The sequence below is a fragment of the Wyeomyia smithii genome, chromosome 2 (assembly GCF_029784165.1).
Source record: "Wyeomyia smithii strain HCP4-BCI-WySm-NY-G18 chromosome 2, ASM2978416v1, whole genome shotgun sequence".
Classification (NCBI taxonomy): Eukaryota; Metazoa; Arthropoda; class Insecta; order Diptera; family Culicidae; genus Wyeomyia; species Wyeomyia smithii.
Window position 1 is genome coordinate 114,428,386 of NC_073695.1, and position 18,492 is coordinate 114,446,877.

The window sequence follows — 18,492 nt, forward strand, 5'->3', positions numbered from 1 at the left end:
CGGCTCTTTACTGTGCCGAACATTCAGCTTATACAACCGAAAGGCCGTTGGACTGGTTTGCCGCTTCTCGGCTGGATTTGCCGAGAGCACAGTCAACTGTGTACCGCGATTCTCGGCATAAAATGACATCTGTCAAATATTGGTTTTCCGAGATTCTCGGCACAAGAGAAATTTTTTAAGTATGTAGAACACACCCGGGTTAAATGCGCAAGATCTTGAATGCAAGAAATGCGCAAGATCTTGCATGCAAGTCAGCTTTCAAGTTACGCAGAGAAAATTAATGTTCAAATTTTCCTGAGACAATAATGATTCGTAAAACGTTAAAAAATGATAGAAAAGATCAATTTCAAACTCATTTGGAAGTAATATCAAGCAGCGACCAAAAACACTTGAAGCGATATATGTACTATTGGAGAAAATAACATTGATGGTGATATAACGAGATCGAAGAAAACTCGAATTTTATCAGAACGGCTGGCCTAGCGGAAAACTGTGAGTATGAGCGATTGTTGGTCTACTAGTGGGTGACCATTCCTGAAAATATTGTTTTTGGGAATTTCCTTATAGTGGAGTAGTAGTCGAACAAGTGACCTACACACGTATATAAGGCAAATTTATTGAAAAAATCGCATTTCCCAAAACGGCCGGCCTAGCGGAAAACTGTGAAAATGAGCGATTTTTGATCTATTAGTGGGTCACCATTCCTTAAAACATCATTTTTGGGAATTGGAGTAGTAGTCGAACAAGTGACCTACACACGTATATAAGGCAAATTATTGAAAAGATCGAATTTTCCCAGAACGGCCGGCCTAGCGGAAAATTGTGAGTATGAGCGATTGTTGATCTACTAGTGGGTCACCATTTCTAAAAATATCATTTTTGGGAATTTCCCAAAAATAGTTGTTTGTCTACAAGTGTGTCACCACAGTCAGCACAGACTAACAGACGTAACACTGAAACCTAGCTCCATCGCCACAAAAAACGATTCAAAAATTTCCGATCGAATAACAGTCACCGCGCGCTAACGCCGTCTGGGGCGCTGCCATGCAATCTCATACATATTTTGTAGTTCCCAATTTGACACATGCACGTACGCTAGCGCTGATGTCGAAATACGAGACGAAACGTGAACATGGCAGCAGATAGTGCTACACACTTAACTGCATAATGTTTTCTCGGTAAAGTAAAATACCGAACTACTTGAAAACATTTTCGTTTACCGTTGTTCCGTAACAAAATTACTGAGAAATCGGAAACCGAATGTGTTTACCGGAATACCGTAAATTTGTTTGCCGAAAAAATCCGTAAAACAGCAAATTTCCGAGTTCAGTAAACTAAAATACCGAATCTCGGAAGCTTGACATCATTTAACCGAGATCTCGTTGAACCAAAAAAGCTCTTACCGAGATTCCGAAAAATAGAACTGTCAAAATAACGAAAGCTTCACTATCAGTTTTGAACGTGTTTCGGTTTAGATGTAAAAGGAACAGGTTTCGCGGTTAATCATCATTCCGGAGAAATCTGTAATATTCAGATTAACCTAAAATGTTGAGTAAGAATAATATTATTTCTCAGATCTTGTTTGTGTTTATTACAAATATAATACTAAAAGAAAATAATTCATTCTTTCCTTACTCAATTTTGTAGGTTAACGGCTCGCTTCGCAGGATGGTAGCTGCAGTGATGGATGTTGTTTTATTTCCAGGAAGCAACACAACTCTCCTGTTTCTACAAATGCTGTAATAAGTTGAATCATTTGACAAAATAATTAATAAAATTATACGGATAATTAATCGTTTTCATTATTTCCTGGATTTATCTGAGCAATCGCAAAATGCGTACTTCAGTAAATTTTACCGAAATTTTCGTAATAATTCAACAGTTGAAATTTCCGAGTCCCGGTAAAATATTACCGAGAATTTCGTTAAAGTTTGACAAGTGGTCAGTTGTTGATTTTACAGAATCGCGGTATTTTGATGTATTACCGGGATTTTTACCGAGATCTCAGCTGTTGAAATCTCCGTAATTTTACCATTCATTTTACCGTACTCGGTGATATTATCTAAGTGTGTAGCACAGACTAACAGACGTAACACTGGAACATAGCTCCATCATCACAAAAAACGATCATTTCGAATTCCCAATCCAATAACAGTCTTCGCGCGACAACGCCGCTTGGGGCGCTGTCATGCAATCTCATACATATTTTGTGGTTCCCCATTTGACACATGCCGAACGCTAGCGCTGATATCGAAATACATGACGCAGCGCGAACACGGCAGCAGGTGGTGCTAGTGTTACTAACGTAAAGTACTGGAATCGTCCGAACGATGATTTTTTTGAGATTTGTTCGAAGTGTTATGTCTGTTAGTCTGTGGTGCTAGTGTTACTACCGTAAAGCACTAATATAATCCATACGATGATTTGATTGACAATTCGTTCAAAGTGTTATGTCTGTTAGTCTGTGCTTTTAGGTTTCTAGCTGACATGCTTTTTATTTATTTATTTATTTATTTATTTATTGATTGATTTATATAAAAAACCAATTCTGTAATTCGGAAGTAGAAACCTCGGAACACTTACTGTGCCAATGCAGCGCATTAATTCAGCAAAGACTGCGTATTCTTGGAAAAGGTATCCTCACGCCTAACGAGATATGGTCTGCTGAAAAAATGAAGGTAAGGAACTTCATCAAAGAAGTCATACCTTCTTGGGGTGAAATGCAAAGTCTGGGTGCGACTATCACTGATACCCATAGTGATGGAACGAACTGACAGTGCATAAAAATTAACGCGGAGTATACCACAATATATCTAACTAATGGTAGCAGTGGTCATAGGCTCCTACAGGAAAAAAAAATATAAAAAACCAACAGACTCTATCTGGTCCTAATGATTGTGTCTTAATAAACTTAAAAAAAATCTTCTTATCCTAGTGCGGGGAAGGTGATAGTCGAACCCGGTGGAGACACTGTTGAAAACACGTTGTAGTCCGATGAGAGCTCCGTTTGCCCCGTAGTTTGTGCGACGAAAAGGAACTCGTAGGAAAGGGATGTTCCGAACAATTCGGGAATTCACGTTTATGTCGATACTACCCAGAAGTACAGCACAGTCAGTTCGCGCCATGAGGGTGTCGGCAATTACCATAGCGCGTAAAAGATCCCGTCTTACTTGCAAAGAGTCGAGACCGATGAGCTGCGCGCGATTTTCGTAACTGGGCAACTGGTGAGGATCGCTCCATGCTAGATGACGAAGAGCGAAACGAACAAATCTTCGTTGAATTGCCTCGATTCTATTAACACCATCGAGGTAATGAGGATTCCACACTGCCGAACAGCATTCTAGCGTCGAGCGGACTAATGAGCAATATAAGCTTTTTAAACAGGACACGTCTTCGAAATTCTTGGCCATTCTCATAATCAGTCCTAAATTTCGAGAAGCTTTAGCAACAGTGTAGTATATATGCTCCTTGAAAGTGAGTTGACCATCGATCCAGACTCCCAAATCCTTCACGCATCCTTCTTGTTTAATTGGTACTGCTCTCAAGTGACAGTTGAACATTATAGGTCGCTTTTTCCTGGTCAGCGAAATCGCAGAACATTAATCATCCTATTTATATCACACCATTTAGCAAAATGTTTAAATTCATGTTGTAAGTTGAGAGCATCTTCTGAGCATCTGATTTCGGCATATATACGGCCACTGTCGGTTTGAATATGCTTTGTAATGTCCCGATTTCCATTAACCTCATTCCCATCCCTTGCAAAGGATTATCAGCTTCTAAATCGAATAAGCATAGAACAACAAACTCGTGTATGACTCAATCTCAGACATTTTCAAAACTGTTATCAAAAGAAATATTGACTGGAGTTTCGCAAAAGAAAGATACCACAATATTTGCAAAACTAAACTTTATGTTTTTTATTTCTATAATTATGTTTGACTGATTTACTTTTTACACGGCTCTCAGTGAATTACTTCATGCAACGTTTCACTGTTCATATAATGAAACATAATACTACCACAGTGTAGATATTCTCCGCTTGTTGTCGCGGCTTACTTAGCCCGCTTAAGCGTATGACTGATTCTAACTTAGACCTTATACTCATATTACTGATGTCTTTGTATGAGAATACCTTAAGTAGTTTCCCTAAAACAGAAGAGACAACTGGAAAGTTCAACTTTGAGCAAAACAAAAACCACATTTGTTTTTTACACTTGTGCAACTAAGTTTCTCGGCTAATTCCGCTACAACTTCTCATCTTTTTACCGCTTTCGTTAAATGCATCAGGTTTTATATTCTGTTACATATATTTCCCGTTAGGCTTTTAGGGAAGGTAGGATACTTTGTTTTGGCTTGGCCCATCTGCTTTCTAATATCACGTTTTCCCTGATTTTAACATTCAGCTTCTTGAAAACTTTCAGTGAAATGAATAGATTACTAAACAAAAACATAACAAATTGTTGTCCGCGTTGATGAGACAGTTTGATTGTCAACATTCTTCGCGTTTTTAATTTATCAACCGAAAATGGAAATTATTCAGCAAAAGGTTTATCCTATCACAATCGATATCAATATGATATCAGCTTAACTGCATAGGTAGTCAGTTTGGTTACGGGAAGTGTATCGGCGCCTGAAATACTGGGTGGCAAAAGCAAGTCTAAGTAATACATAGTAGAAGTTTACCTTTGTCCACCGCTTATGCATTCTAATGCCGAAAACACTGACCCGAAGAGTGCTATTTATTTTGGTCATTGCCTTTAACTTGCTGACCGTAATTCGATCACAGGTTCGTACTTCCGTTTTTTATGTTTGAGATTTCTACATTGGAAAACTTGCTAATTAGAATGAAACGTAAACAACTAATCTGTCTAACTAAAGTGACCAAACGATTTCCGTTCCCTGCGAAGTAGTTTTACTACTCATTCTAATCCAAAAACGATTGTGGCGTTTGTTTTAACACATAATAAAGCTTCATCCTAAAAGTTGGAATTTGAAATTATCATATTTTTTCCATTCATCTAAAACTTTAAACCCAAAATCAAAAATACAAGCCGTTTGCAGTGAAAATAGATCCTAATAAATTCATTGAAACGTACGCTGCGAATTTAATATACATGCAATTTCAACCCCTTATTAACCGGACGTAGGTAGCCATTTACGATAAAAGCCGCACTTGTGTACTGGTGGTTGCATCCTCACATCAGGCCAATTACTTAAATAGCTGATAAATGCGCCAAACACAGTATGAACTCGCCAAAAGTGTTATGATACGATGGCTATATTTGGCGCACTTATTACTGGTATAAACTAACACTATAGGCGAAGAAAAATCGTTCACATTCGGCACCTTTGACAGGCTTTTTGGGTTTTTCTCGACCTAAAAACGCCAGAGCAGATGTTTAATCAATGTTTGATGTAATTTCTAACATACAAAACTACTTACTTGATACTGAACGCACGGATCATAGGACCAAGAAATTGTGTACAAACCAGTGCAGAATATTGACACTGCACAGAGTGGAGCGCAAAACACTAAACGATCACGCCATACTAATCCTAATAAAAAAACGCAAAAATAATTAAATTTGCTGTATTATCAATCAATATTGCTTTATATGATTTGGTGTCAACTATTTTGTTTGAAACTTTGAATTAGATAATTTCACAGTGGTTTATAATAAACAATATAATGATACCTACCGGCTGCCACCGAGGCCACGCCGCTGAGGAGTGCTGTCTTGTGCAGGCAATTTCCAACCGCAATCCATCGACCGGTTTCCTCCCCCAGCCTTGACGGTTCAATTATAATATAGTCTGCTCTGGCATATAAATATTTATCCAGTTCCAATTCGAAAGTTTCGTGTGCATTTTCTCCTTCGTATACCTCACGAATTACGTGTACTGTGGGAGATTTTAGTTCGCTATGGGAGGAAAACAAAGTGTTAAATTTATTACGTATTGATGGTACAATGTTGAACTCTAATAGAAAATTTAATGTGAAATTGAAAAGAGAAAAAAAGCAAATTATATTCCATATTTATGCAATTTTCGAATTATAACAGAAAAATCTCGTGCCAATCCGTGTACATTTGCTACTCCAATTAGGATACACTATTCGAAATTGTTGTTGTAAAAAACACACTCACTCGATTGGGCTGAGGCGTTTTAGTTCATCGAAGGCAGTCATTGCCTGTTCCGTGCAAAACCAGGTCAACAACCAGAGGTTACCAGTCCAGAGGCCCGCTATTGTCTCGATCTTTTTTATTATGCTTTTAAATGACCAGTGGAATCAAATGGCAAACTAAATACTGACGTTAGCGATATATAGCAAAGTTGGGGGAATGAATAGAAATACACGAATGATTAGATAAACTGTGTTATAATCGTATGAACGAAAATTTTTTTTGACACTTCACCAAAAAAGAAACACGAAACAAACAAATAAAATAGCGTTTTGAACGCGAAAACCTGTGTTACAGGATTTTACATAAAAAAAAACAGCCCGATTAAGATTTGATGAGATTTAAGTTTTTCATAATTTTTCTACCCTTTATTGTTTACAAGATCCAACTGTAGAACAAATTTGTTCAATGATAACAAATAAAAGCTAATATAAGTAATACAAAAAACGGATGATTTTATAACTAATCCATGAGATTTTTTTAGTGGTTCTAACCCTTAGGGTCACTCGCCACTCGATTCATAAATTTTATCATGTTACGCCAAATTCTATTATTTTTTATTCTATTACATCTAGATTTTATGTGCATGTAATAAAACTTCTAAACTTAACAAAGAATATTAAAGGTTAGTCGTTACTTCATGCAGATGGAATTATTTCATATATTAATAAAGATTATTAAACGGTAAATATCTTATAATTTATTTCTGAGTGTTCATAAATAACCTAGCAATAATAGACAATTTTTTTGTCGGGATCGGTATTCATCGAATTTTTATGTAACGAACCTTTTCTTTACTGTTAAATGTTCTAATATTTCTAACTAAATAAAAATAATAAAATCAAACCACTTGTAAGAACACAAGTATATAGCATATAGTAAATGGCTATAAATACTTAAAAAATATAAAGGTCATAGTTATGGTGAAAGCGAATACATGTATTTGAGTTTTTTTGAAAAACCCCAAGCACATACTATTCGTTCATTCAAGGTCATCTAGTTCCTAGAATCGAGAGAGCTTGGAATAAATTTAAAATTGATGACTTAGTATCAGATACTTCGATCGCTAGGATGACTACCGCGTTACCTTCGCAATCGATTCCAACACATCGATTCGAACACAGTATTATCCTTAAATAAAAAGAACTGCTATTCAAGCCAAAAAAGTTCTTATAAAGATCAATATGGAAAATATTTTGCAACAATCAAAAAACCGTCCCAGGTGCTTCTAATATGAACATACTCCCTAACGTTTAAATATCAAATAAATCCCAATGTGTTTTACACAGGATTTGCTTCTTTCATGATTACAATTGTTTTCATATTTATCACTCGATTTTTTAGCCATCCGAACACTCATCCCCCCTTCTCCACTGCCGACACCCAATTTTTGCTCTATACATTCGCGGTCAAGAGTTCGACTGATTATGTAAAAATTTGGAACATTCTTTTGCATCATTCCAGCTTTCGGGACTGCGATTTTCACCTGGTAACATTTCACACAGCCAGTTGTCTGATAGCAAACAGGAGCTTCATTTACCTTAATACTCGCGTGGACATCTTGAACACAAAGCTGCTGCTAGAACAAACTAACTTTTATGTTTTCAACACGAGAATTCTTCTTTTAACTGCTCACAGAACAGACTAGCGCTGTTCCGTTTCTATTTCTATTACAAAAGCAGAACGCTTGACCGGAGCGTTGAAAACTTTGACAGTTTTGACAGTTCTTATTTACATTTTTCAAAAGAAAACTATAGACCGGCATTGCAAGAGCGACCGTATATTACGCAGGGGCCTATAAACGTCAACATTTTGCCTACCACTCATAAATTCATCAAAGCGGTAATATTTCATTTCAAATGCTTACAAAACTTATCTTATTCATTGAAAGTGCACATTGTACTGGAAACAAATGTTGAGCTCTAGTTTTTTTTTTTTTTTTTCATCTAAAACGACGTTTACTCGAGAATAAGTTTACCGACAAAATGTGACGTTTACTCTATTACACTTGTTTTAGGGCAAACCAACCAAAAAGTGGGTACCAGAAACGCTGGTACCAGAATCAATGACTGGTAGATGGAAAATGTATGGAGTTTGACAGCCACAAGAGCCCCCTGATATTACGTATCAATAAAATATTATGAAATTTATACCAGTATTGACACCTATTTAGACTTTATTATCGCGCTAAAAACAAATTTTCATTTAGCGACGGCGGTAACACCAGGGTACGTTAATGGACAGGTATTCTGGACTCGCAGTGTGTTGATACTCGATTCACACATATACTCTTACTGTGGCGTGCTAGCTTTGATGGGCAAATGCATAGTATTTGATAGCGAAAGTTTTTTTTTTGCGGTAAATACTACTTGCTATGCTACTTGTTCCTCGATAGTACCCCAGTAAAACGTAGTATATTACATCTAGTATACCTTTAAAGCTGAAATAAACAGCGTATCTGAACTAATCCTGTGACTGCGACGGAATATCCATAGGCTAAAGTATGATTTAACATTTCAGACGAAAAGAAATTTATACACATATAGTTTTGTAATTGGGTCCTAAAGCTACACCAATTTTTATATATCATTTGAAAAAGCCGCGTTTTCTGAGCAAAACGTGATTTTCAAAAAATGTTTATCGTTTTCCTACGATTTTTAAATGAAGATTAAAAAACTGCTCGAAAGGTCTTAAATGACATTTCGCCTATGTACGGTATATGGGAGAACTGCCATTGAAGACTTTTCGAGCAGTTTTTTATTTTTCATTTAAAAATCGAAGATAAACGATAATCATTTTTTAAAAATCACGTTTTGCTCAGGAAGTTGCACTCTTTCAGCTGATATATAAAAATCAGAAAACCGTGTAAAATATTAGGACCCAATTGGGTTGTTTAGCTATTCACGGATTTCTGATTTTTATATATCATCTGGAAGAATATAATTTTCTGAGAAATACGTGATTTTTCAAAACTTCATATCATTAATCTCGATTTTGAAATGAAGAATTAAAATTCACTCCAAATCGCTACAATGACAGTTGGTATATGGGCGAACTGTCATTGCAGCGATTTCGAGCAGTTTTAAATCTAGATTTATACAGTGAAGGACGATAGAAATAAAATTAAAATTAAACTATAGCCTAACAAGCCGATATCTAACAAAATTGTTTTTTGGGTATGCAACTTGCAAAGCTAACACGTCACAGCTTTTCTCTAGTTTCTAGCTTTTTTACTCCGAATGTCGAACTTCAGAAGTGAATAAACTACAAGAATTTTCGCGTACGCAGTGCTTGCAGCCGTGTTATCAAATCTAGATTTTACTCATTTAATGTCGATACAGTATGGCTATCTGATTTGTCATGCTTTTTTTTCACTTTTCTATTTTACTGAGTCACGCAGGTTCACTCAGTGAATTTGTATTTCACTAGCGCAGTTTCCGCGGGGTTCAAAGGGTGCGAGATAGCTTGATCGTGATTTGTGTGATTATCCTGAGATCAGTAATAGACTACCTCGAAGTACACGATTATCACGTCAAATCAAGCATACGATATCTCTAAGAATGTGTGATATTGAAGAGAAAGTTTGCACTAAATTTTTCTGAAATGAATTAATGAGAAGCAGCACAAAGAAATTAATGAGAAGTGCACAAAGTGATTTCTTTTACGGTAGAAATCGTGTTCAATGTATCATGTAACATGTTATACATATATAATATGTAGAGACAGTGGTAATTCGCGGCAAAAAAGTTGAAAATTCGCGGGTGCCAAAATAGAATATATTCGAATTTCGCGGTAGTTTCGCGGCACGCTTTTTCTTCAGAAAATACTGAATAAAGTATTTTTTTCTCTGGCAAGAACAAGAAACAACTGTTTTATTTAACTAAATGTACGGTAATTTAACCGCACAATCTATAATTTCTTTGCATTACTACCTAAAAGCACTTGCTGTGTCAAATTATTTTCAGTTATATTGTGGTGTCTGTAAGCACGTATTATTCATGTTATACTGGCTCACGCTGCGTTCCGTATCTACCGAGTTCCGGAAATCGATAAATATCGGGAAAATTCAGGAAAACGTCGATTATTTTAAAAAAGATGCTGGCTTGTACGCCTTCCTCATTCATCTTGCAACTTAGACTTTATGGCTGCACTCTCAGGAATTCTCAGGAATGCAGGTCGCCAATCGCAAAATTCAATTAGGACTGACAAAATCGCGTTGTGAGAGAGCGGTTGTAGTACTGTTCCATGTTGTTGGTTACGTAGAAAACGACCTTTCATTGCCATCTAGGTGTCCATTAATCTTTGGCTTTGTCCTTGTTGCTGGTTTTCATGAATTTCGTAGGTTGCAAATCGAAATGTTTTATGATTGTCAATGAATGTTGCTGTTTTTCATTACTATCGCGGCATTTCGGGGGTTCTTGTGAATTTCGCGGTCGAAGCTAGATTTCGTGGAATTCGCGGCTTCTGCGAAACCGCGATTTACCACTGTCCCTAATAATATGTAATAAATCTCGCGCTCATTTTGTTGAACTTTGTACTTACGACAGTTTGCTATGCTGCTCGTGAATTTACAATGAAATCAGTTAAGCCTGTAGTACACTCTTTGACCAAGCGTCAAATATTTGTCACTTTTTGACAGATAAAAATTTGGTCAAAGATAATTATTTGTCACTCTCCAATTTTAACATGGGGCAAACAACGACCATGATTTCAAATTAATTTGACCATTATGTCAGAAGGTCAAACATTTGACCATTGGTCAAAGAGTGTAATACAGGCTTTATACTGGTTATACTCGTTATACCAGATTGCTTTCATCATTCATTGGATGCTATTAATACTGGCAACACTAGAGAATGTCAGTGTCTTGTTATGATTATGACACCGTGGCTATTCGTCAACAACAGCTGTGTGTAAAAATTCCAATCAATCGATTTTTCTCAACAGTTTTCGCCAATTGTCGTCTCAAATTGTAACGTAATTTCACAACAGTTTGTTATACGTGTATATAAAGTATGTTAGAGTGTTTCTTGTACTAGAGAATCAGCATACGCGCAAAAATGTTTTCAATTAAAAAGCCTCGCATTCAGCAGAAGGATTTGCAGTGCCTCAATGGGTGTGGGTTTTATGGTAATGCTCAGTGGAACGGTCTGTGCTCGAAATGTTATCGCGAACGCACGATGAAAGAGCGCCACATTAAACGTAAGCTCAAAGTTTATCAGCCAGAAAGAAGTTCAGGGTGAAAATAATCATTCGCAACATTTCAGAGTACCGACCTGCAAAATTTTCCAGTCATCCAGGGGGGCGCAAACAAGAGTCGTATCAACAGGTTAGTCATCATCAGCAGCTACAGATAGATCATCACGCCAAAATGACCCATGGACATTTATTGAAACCTGGATCGGCCCCTAAGGAAGAAGACAAGAAAAAGAAACGCAATTTAATGGATCTGCTCAAGAAGACGACACCCACTAAAGAGGTTTCGGAGAAGCCGTCACGACAACATCACATACGTCAACCTATTGATAAGTTAGAACAAGAATACCATGAAGCGCTAAAGGCTCTCAAGATAGAAGATGCTGCGAAGCGAGAATTGAAATATTTTATCGAAATGCTTGATCAGAAAATACGCAAAGGACACTCGGATAAAAGTATAGAAGAAGTTTCAGAATTTGTTCAAAATGGGTATATCAAATTTCAGGAGTACATGAATGTAGAAAATTCAAAATTCGCAAATGTATCTCAGGAAACCAAAGATCATGCGCTAGATTTCTTCGAGAAATGCATCATGACAATGAATCACGGACGATTGTTTTCTCCGCCTAGCACCAACGACGAGGAGAAGGATTCGCAAATACAAAAGAGAATACGGCAGTTGAATTGGATTAATGCAAAACATTTAGTGTGCAGCATAGATGAAGTTAATTCAGAAGTTAGAGATTTAGTGTATACCGCTATCACCGAACTTGTTTCAATGGATTCCTTTCATTCGCCGCAGGTAAAAAACGTCATCAATAGTTGTCCTTATACTAAAAACACAATGATTGCGATTTTCATTACAGGAAAAACTAGAATGCATCATTCGCTGCTGTCGGAATATTTTCAATCTGCTACAACAATCCGTTGGAGGACCAGCTAGTGCAGACGAATTCTTACCGGCCCTAATATTTGTGGTTCTCAAAGCTAACCCAGTTAGGCTACACAGTAATATAAACTACATCACACGGTTCAGTTACGCAACTAGGTTGATGAGCGGCGAGGGTGGCTACTACTTCACCAATCTTTGCTGCGCCATTTCATTCATAGAAAACATGACTTCCGAATCACTTTCTATGTCAACAGAAGAATTCAATGGACTTATGGCGGGTGAAAAAACAGGCCCCTCCGCATGGGAAAGTGCGTTGATGGCATGCGAAAGCTTACATCTAATTTCGGAAAATATGAAAACTATGAAGAGTCTCGGGGATCGCAATGAGGAAATTTTGAAGAATGTAGCGCTACTAAATGAAGACATCGAAAGCTTCAATGTATGTAAGAATAGGTCATTTTGATTTCTTTTGAAATCTTATAGGCAATTTTCTTTTAGAGTGAAATCAGTCGCAAAGTAGCCGACGTTTTGGAGCGTACTCCTTTGGTACTCAAACCAATCCGCACACCACGCCGCCTAGAAAAACGGAACGCACATTTAAATCCTACAAGCAGTCTTAATCCAATCGATGGGGGTCACTTCCAATCGAACTTAGTTACCGCCATCAAGGTGGGTGATGTGGAATACAACGATCCAAAACAGAAAAGTAATGTGGAGCAGAGCTCGTCCACCTCTACTAATTTCGAAGATTTAGTCAAAAATCTCTCTGATGCTCTAGCGGTTCCTTTTGTCTCCGTTGAAGGAGATAAAGATGTTCCTGCTGTTGCATCTCCATTTTCCGTTATGAGTACGAGCAACTCAGCTGACTTACTGTCTGCATCACCTGTGTTTGACTATAACAAAGTGTTTGACACTCAATCTATAGACGAAATCGCAACGCCCGACGATTTAGCGCACAGCTTTATTCGAGGAATAAGAAATATCAACTATGATTTCGATTTCTCGGATCACAGTGGAGAAAACAGTGTGTCAGAAGACCATCTAGAATCGAAACCAAAACAAACAGCACATCCTACGGTTAACCAGTTCGACTTAGAGGAGTTTGATCCATTAATAGCGAAAGAACGTGAGGAGAAACTTGCGCAGCTTCCTTTACGATCAGACAATCCCATAGATGTTGACCTTTTCACTGGCGGTGGGAATCTTCTCGATGACGATTCGCCTCGGGCGCTTCTACTCGAATCGCCTATCAAACCAACCGTTGCCGAATATCAGGGGTTTTCGCTCCAAGGGTGCAATATTCCGACCATTACCTGCGTCACCGGACGTGATTTGGGAGCAGCTAGCTCAAGTAAAGTACAGCCAAAATCCTCGCCACGTACAGTTGGCGATGGAAAGAGTTTGATATAATCTACTTGTGGATACTTATTGTGTAAATTGCCCATCAAACCAACCGTTGCCGAATATCAAGGGTTTTCGCTTCAAGGGTGCAAAGACGTACAACCATTACCTGCGTCACTGGTCGTGACTTGGGAGCAGCTAGCTCAAGTAAAGTGCAGCCAAAATCGTCGCAACGTACTGTTAGCGATGGAAAGAGTTTGATATAATCTACTTGTGGATACTTATTCTGTAAACTACTATAATGCTTGTTGAATGTTGTGGATGTAAATTATAAAACTGTTACTTCAACATTTTTCTTTTTATTATACAGTTGCAGTGATCGTGCTTTGCCAAATAATTATTTCAATGAAAATAGAATTGACTACTTCATTAAGTAAGTTTTTTTATTACTTTATCAAGGTGGTTTTCAGCCACAGGCTGGTTCGTCACCATTTCATCAAGTTGTAAGAAAAATGCATTCGAATATTCAACATTTTAGCAAATCGCTTGTTCACCGGCATGCTCAACAGTTATGATACCTTGTGGACTGCTCCCCATATGCAGTGAGACACATGTCGTAGTCAGAAAACGTATCTACGAACGAGTAAATTTGATCTTTACTTTTGTAGAACTTAATAAAAACTTTTCAATTTTTCTATATATACTTTAATACTGTCAGTCCTATTATCGGTCACTCATTTTTAATATTCGTTGATAGGTATTTGATCTGTTCGTCAATGGATCTCTGAAACTTTCTCGATTCATATAATTTTATTCAAATAAATTGAAATAAAACATATTCCATTCCACCGATGTTCTAATTATGTGTCAAATCCTGACACTATCGGTCCCGCATTTTCCATGATCCAATATAAATTATTAATCGACTCCAAGATAAATAAGTAATGATGTCATTTCTGTAGATGTGCATGATGCACATTCGCATGCATTGGAAATATGGTTTATCTTATTTTTGAATGCATGTTGCCGCTAGCTTCTCACATGCTATGTGAAAACAAAAGCAAAAGGATGTTGTGAAAAAAAAGCAAAAGGAATTTTTTCGAAGGTATCGCAAATTCTCTTGAGCTTCCATGGTGTGATCTTTTTTGTGTAGAAATATGAGAAGATATAGTTGTGTCAATCAAAAAAATCGAAATATATATGAGTTAAAATGCAATTTTAGATTCTTCCCGACTTTACACTTTACGTAAAACTCACTGAAGATAAAAATCAAAAAGTTTTGGCAACCCTTTTTCTAGCAAAAAAAAAAAATTCGCAAATGTTATAAGAACAATTATTTTGGTTAAAAATGATTATATTGCATAAATGACCGGTCAACACTGGCAGCACTGATAACTTTGTAGCAACATTTCCCTTCATTACTCGCTTTGTTGCATAACGTTTCGTTACGTACTATTTACGCAAATGCCATTCATGCATTACACTCCTTGCATTGGTTATCGTAACAATGTAACTTGCACGTTGCATAACTTTGATAGAAATTTAACTATGGATTGTTACGTTATAAGTATGCAATGTAACGATTACTTCTCTGTTATCGTTAGCTAAGTAATAGCCTGTCAAGTTACATTACGCACCGACTTATGAGAAACCCGATGACGAGAAGGAGAAGTTCTATGATCTCCTTGAAAAGACGTACAGTGAGTGCCCAGGGGCCAGGACATGACATCAAAATCGTCATCGGAAATGCAAATGCGCGAATCTGGCAGGAAGACTTTTTCCGCCCCATAATTGGTAGAGAAAGCTGCTACTCGGCTACGAACGATATTGGTCTGAGGCTTATCAATTTCACTGCAGCCAGAGGGATGGCTACCTGTAGCACTTATTTTGCACGCCATGACATTCGTAAACACACCTGTATGCACCCAAATGAGGTGGCCTGCTCTCGATTCGACCATATTCTGATCGATGGTTGGCACTTTTCAGACGTTGAGAGGAACAAACGTTGACTCGGATCACAAACTCGTGGTATCCAAGATCTGCGCCCTGAACGGTTGAACATCCAGCGGTTATCAATTGAAGGAGTGGCTGCAGAGTATTTACAGAAAGTTGATGAGCGGATCGATGAGCAAGTTGGAGGGTACTTGAACGAACTGTGGAGGCATATCCACAGTACGATCAGTACCACAACGCGAGTTGTTTTGGGTACAGCTGCGACAACCCCGCCTAACGAGTGTACTAGAGCGGTTTGACGCTGGGTTCCAGCGATCGATGGACGACAGAGGCGTCGAAAGGAGCAAGATTAATATTGAGAATGGTGAACAAACTGAGGGTCCACCAACTATGGACGAGACGTAAAACACATTTAAAGTACTGAAGAACTACAATGCAGCTGGGAAGGACGGCATTCCTGCCGAACTATTTAAAGTCGGGAGCGAACAGCTGTATCGTATCATTCATCGGATCATGCTCAAAGTGTAGAACGATGAAGAGTTGCCATCGGGGTGGTCTCATATGCCCGATCTACATAAACGGCCACCGTCTAGACTGTAGTAACTATTGGTGCATAACTTACCTCAATGCCGTGTACGAAATTCTCCTCCGAATCCTGTTCCATCGACTGCGGCCGTTGCAAGAATTCTTTGTAGGCGACTACCAATGTGATTTTCGAGGAGGGGGGCTCTCCAATTCGGACCAAATGTTTATCTTGCGACAAATTTGGAGAAATCAACTTACAGACTCACCATCTGTTCATATACTTCAGGGCAACGTACGACTTAGTTAAGAGAAATGAGTTTTGGCAGATTTTGCGCGAGGTTTTCCAACAAAACAAATTAGATTGATTCGTGCTACCCTTGATGGTTTTTATCAAGCGTTAGGGTAGCCGGTGAGATATCGGACGCTTTCGTGACTTTAAATGGTTTGAAACAAGGTAATGAACTGTCAAACTTACTGTTAACATCGCAACTGTTCAACATTGCAATATGCCATACAGAGGACTGGCTTGCAGAGAAGCGGCACCATCATGGCGAAGTTCTACATGCTTTTAGGTTTTGCGGACGCTATCGACATCATTAATTTGAACCATAGAATGGTGGAAGAGGCCCTTGGACCGCTCAAGAGGGAAGCTGCGAGAATTAGGCTTGTCGAAAGCTTGGTGGTGATAGATGGGGAATCATTTGAAATAGTCGACGAAAGACCGAGTCATATGACAACGTATCCTGGATTCGGCAATGGATCGATAATCGGTCTGCCGCCGCAAATGAGAAGTAAAGTGAGTAAGTTACATTGCATTTCTCTGGAATTTGGCTTCCTGTTTATTCGAAGAGAGTTTACCAACCTTTAGTGCACAGGACAATTTTGGAACTATCGCCATGACATAAGATTGTTCAGTTTCTAAATAAATACCCAAAAAAACATAAAAACTACAGACTGACGTTCGAGTAAGAACAACATTGAATTAGTAACAACACGGATCGAAGTTTTTGTCTAGCGGACAACTTGAGAATGAAAATCTTCTACGAAATAGTCACGAAGCAGCATTAGCCCGCTTTTCAATCGACAACACCGTTAGCGAACAGTTACTGTACTTATCTAAGAACTAAATAATCTTATGCTATGACATTTTCGGTTCTATCAGTCTTTATCATTCCCTCACAGAGTAGATATGCAATCAGAGCCGGATTTACGATTGTGGGGGCCCGGGGCCCAGTTTACAGTGGGGGCCCCAGAATAAAACAAACCCGTTTTTTTATCGTACGAGTTAAAAACACTTATTTCTCATTGAAAAGTTACCAAAAATTTGCTAGAATTTTTTCTTACGAGTTTTTTTTGCAGAGAACTTATTGATTGAATAATCAACATTCAGCTCCTTCAGAATATTGTACTCTCAACTTAACAATGCTAAGTTTGACAGCCTTTCACTCTTCATAGTCGTACGCAACCTATTTTCAATCAGTTTCATCTTCGATAAAGACCTTTCTCCAGTTGCGTTCGAGATCATTAGGCTCAAATAAATAAATGTATGCAACTGCTAGAAATCCGGATTTTTTTTCTTGATATCGGAAAATAAAAACCTACCGCAATTCGAAAAAAAAATGCGATCCGCAAGCAAAAATTTGCACACAATTTGAGAAAGACTGCGCAAATATAAGGCTACGCTGGCAATAATCTACAGAACCTAGGAAAAAACTAGGTACACACTTCTGCAGGTCAATAAAATCTGCACACGGACTCTGAAAATCTGCATTTTGCAACGCAAATCTAGTATCCCTGATTCGGACAGGTAAACTTATTTTCGGAATCAACAGCAATGTATTAAAAAAACTTGTGGATTATCTTCTTTCCTGCTTGATCTCCCATGCGCGCTGGTTCGATTCAAACGGTGTGTTAATGTGTGCCATTCCAAGAGAATCGAAGGTGAAATCTTATGGATGTGGTTGTGATATTGGCGCTCGCGAAAAAATAACACTGAAGGAAAGTTTCAGATTGAAATGGTCTGTTCAAATTTTCTTACTGTAAATTGAACTTTTGATTGAATCTCATTTTTGATAGAGAAAAGAACTTTTTCTCGTTTTGTGGGGGCCCCAAAAATGTGGGGGCCCGGGGCCCGGGCCCCCTGGGCCCCCCCTTAAATCCGGCTCTGTATGCAATTAAAGAACCAGAAACGAGACCAAATCTCTTTATTTCAAGTATCGACATCTAGCGACAGAGGGGACGCATTCTACACTCTGCACCGATTCACTGCAGAGTTTTGTTTGAAGTCACATATCTGTTCTGTGATTCCTTTCATCAAACGAAGACAACTTTAGTCCAGTAATCGTACCATAAGATCAACTGCGAACTCTGGCTTTCACATTGATCCACTGTGGTCCAGAA

General features: G+C 38.1%; 2 protein-coding genes across 4 annotated transcripts; one reads left to right on the plus strand and one right to left on the minus strand.

Moving 5' to 3' along the window:
• Window positions 1–3,895: 3,895 nt before the first annotated feature.
• On the minus strand, window positions 3,896–7,909 carry LOC129724712 (transmembrane protein 11 homolog, mitochondrial). Of its 3 annotated transcripts, none has more exons than XM_055679840.1 (5): window positions 7,726–7,885; window positions 6,150–6,311; window positions 5,704–5,924; window positions 5,447–5,559; window positions 3,896–5,380 (listed from the first exon to the last, which is right to left on the minus strand). In XM_055679840.1, exons 2-5 carry the CDS (start codon window positions 6,188–6,190, stop codon window positions 5,213–5,215), a joined length of 543 nt encoding a protein of 180 aa, XP_055535815.1. In that variant the 5' UTR covers window positions 6,191–6,311; window positions 7,726–7,885; the 3' UTR covers window positions 3,896–5,212. The 3 variants fall into 3 exon arrangements, with proteins under 3 accessions (XP_055535815.1, XP_055535816.1, XP_055535817.1); XM_055679841.1 differs by having other exon boundaries at window positions 6,150–6,304; window positions 7,726–7,880; XM_055679842.1 differs by lacking the exon at window positions 6,150–6,311 and having other exon boundaries at window positions 7,726–7,909.
• Window positions 7,910–11,066: 3,157 nt separating this feature from the next.
• On the plus strand, window positions 11,067–14,047 carry LOC129721693 (rab5 GDP/GTP exchange factor). Its single transcript, XM_055674569.1, has 4 exons — window positions 11,067–11,387; window positions 11,453–12,183; window positions 12,248–12,712; window positions 12,772–14,047. Exons 1-4 carry the CDS (start codon window positions 11,246–11,248, stop codon window positions 13,681–13,683), a joined length of 2,250 nt encoding a protein of 749 aa, XP_055530544.1. The 5' UTR covers window positions 11,067–11,245; the 3' UTR covers window positions 13,684–14,047.
• The last annotated feature ends 4,445 nt before the right edge of the window (window positions 14,048–18,492 follow it).

Excerpts from the sequence above, each read along its gene's own strand:
- LOC129721693 (XM_055674569.1), top strand. The coding sequence starts at position 11,246 with ATGTTTTCAATTAAAAAGCCTCGCATTCAGCAGAAGGATTTGCAGTGC. Across the intron at positions 11,388-11,452 it reads GAAAGAGCGCCACATTAAAC|AGTACCGACCTGCAAAATTT; the intron begins GTAAGCTCAAAG and ends GCAACATTTCAG. Across the intron at positions 12,713-12,771 it reads AAGACATCGAAAGCTTCAAT|AGTGAAATCAGTCGCAAAGT; the intron begins GTATGTAAGAAT and ends ATTTTCTTTTAG.
- LOC129724712 (XM_055679840.1), bottom strand. The coding sequence starts at position 6,190 with ATGACTGCCTTCGATGAACTAAAACGCCTCAGCCCAATCGA. Across the intron at positions 5,925-6,149 it reads AAACGCCTCAGCCCAATCGA|CGAACTAAAATCTCCCACAG; the intron begins GTGAGTGTGTTT and ends TTCCTCCCATAG. Across the intron at positions 5,560-5,703 it reads CGTGGCCTCGGTGGCAGCCG|GATTAGTATGGCGTGATCGT; the intron begins GTAGGTATCATT and ends TTTTTTTATTAG.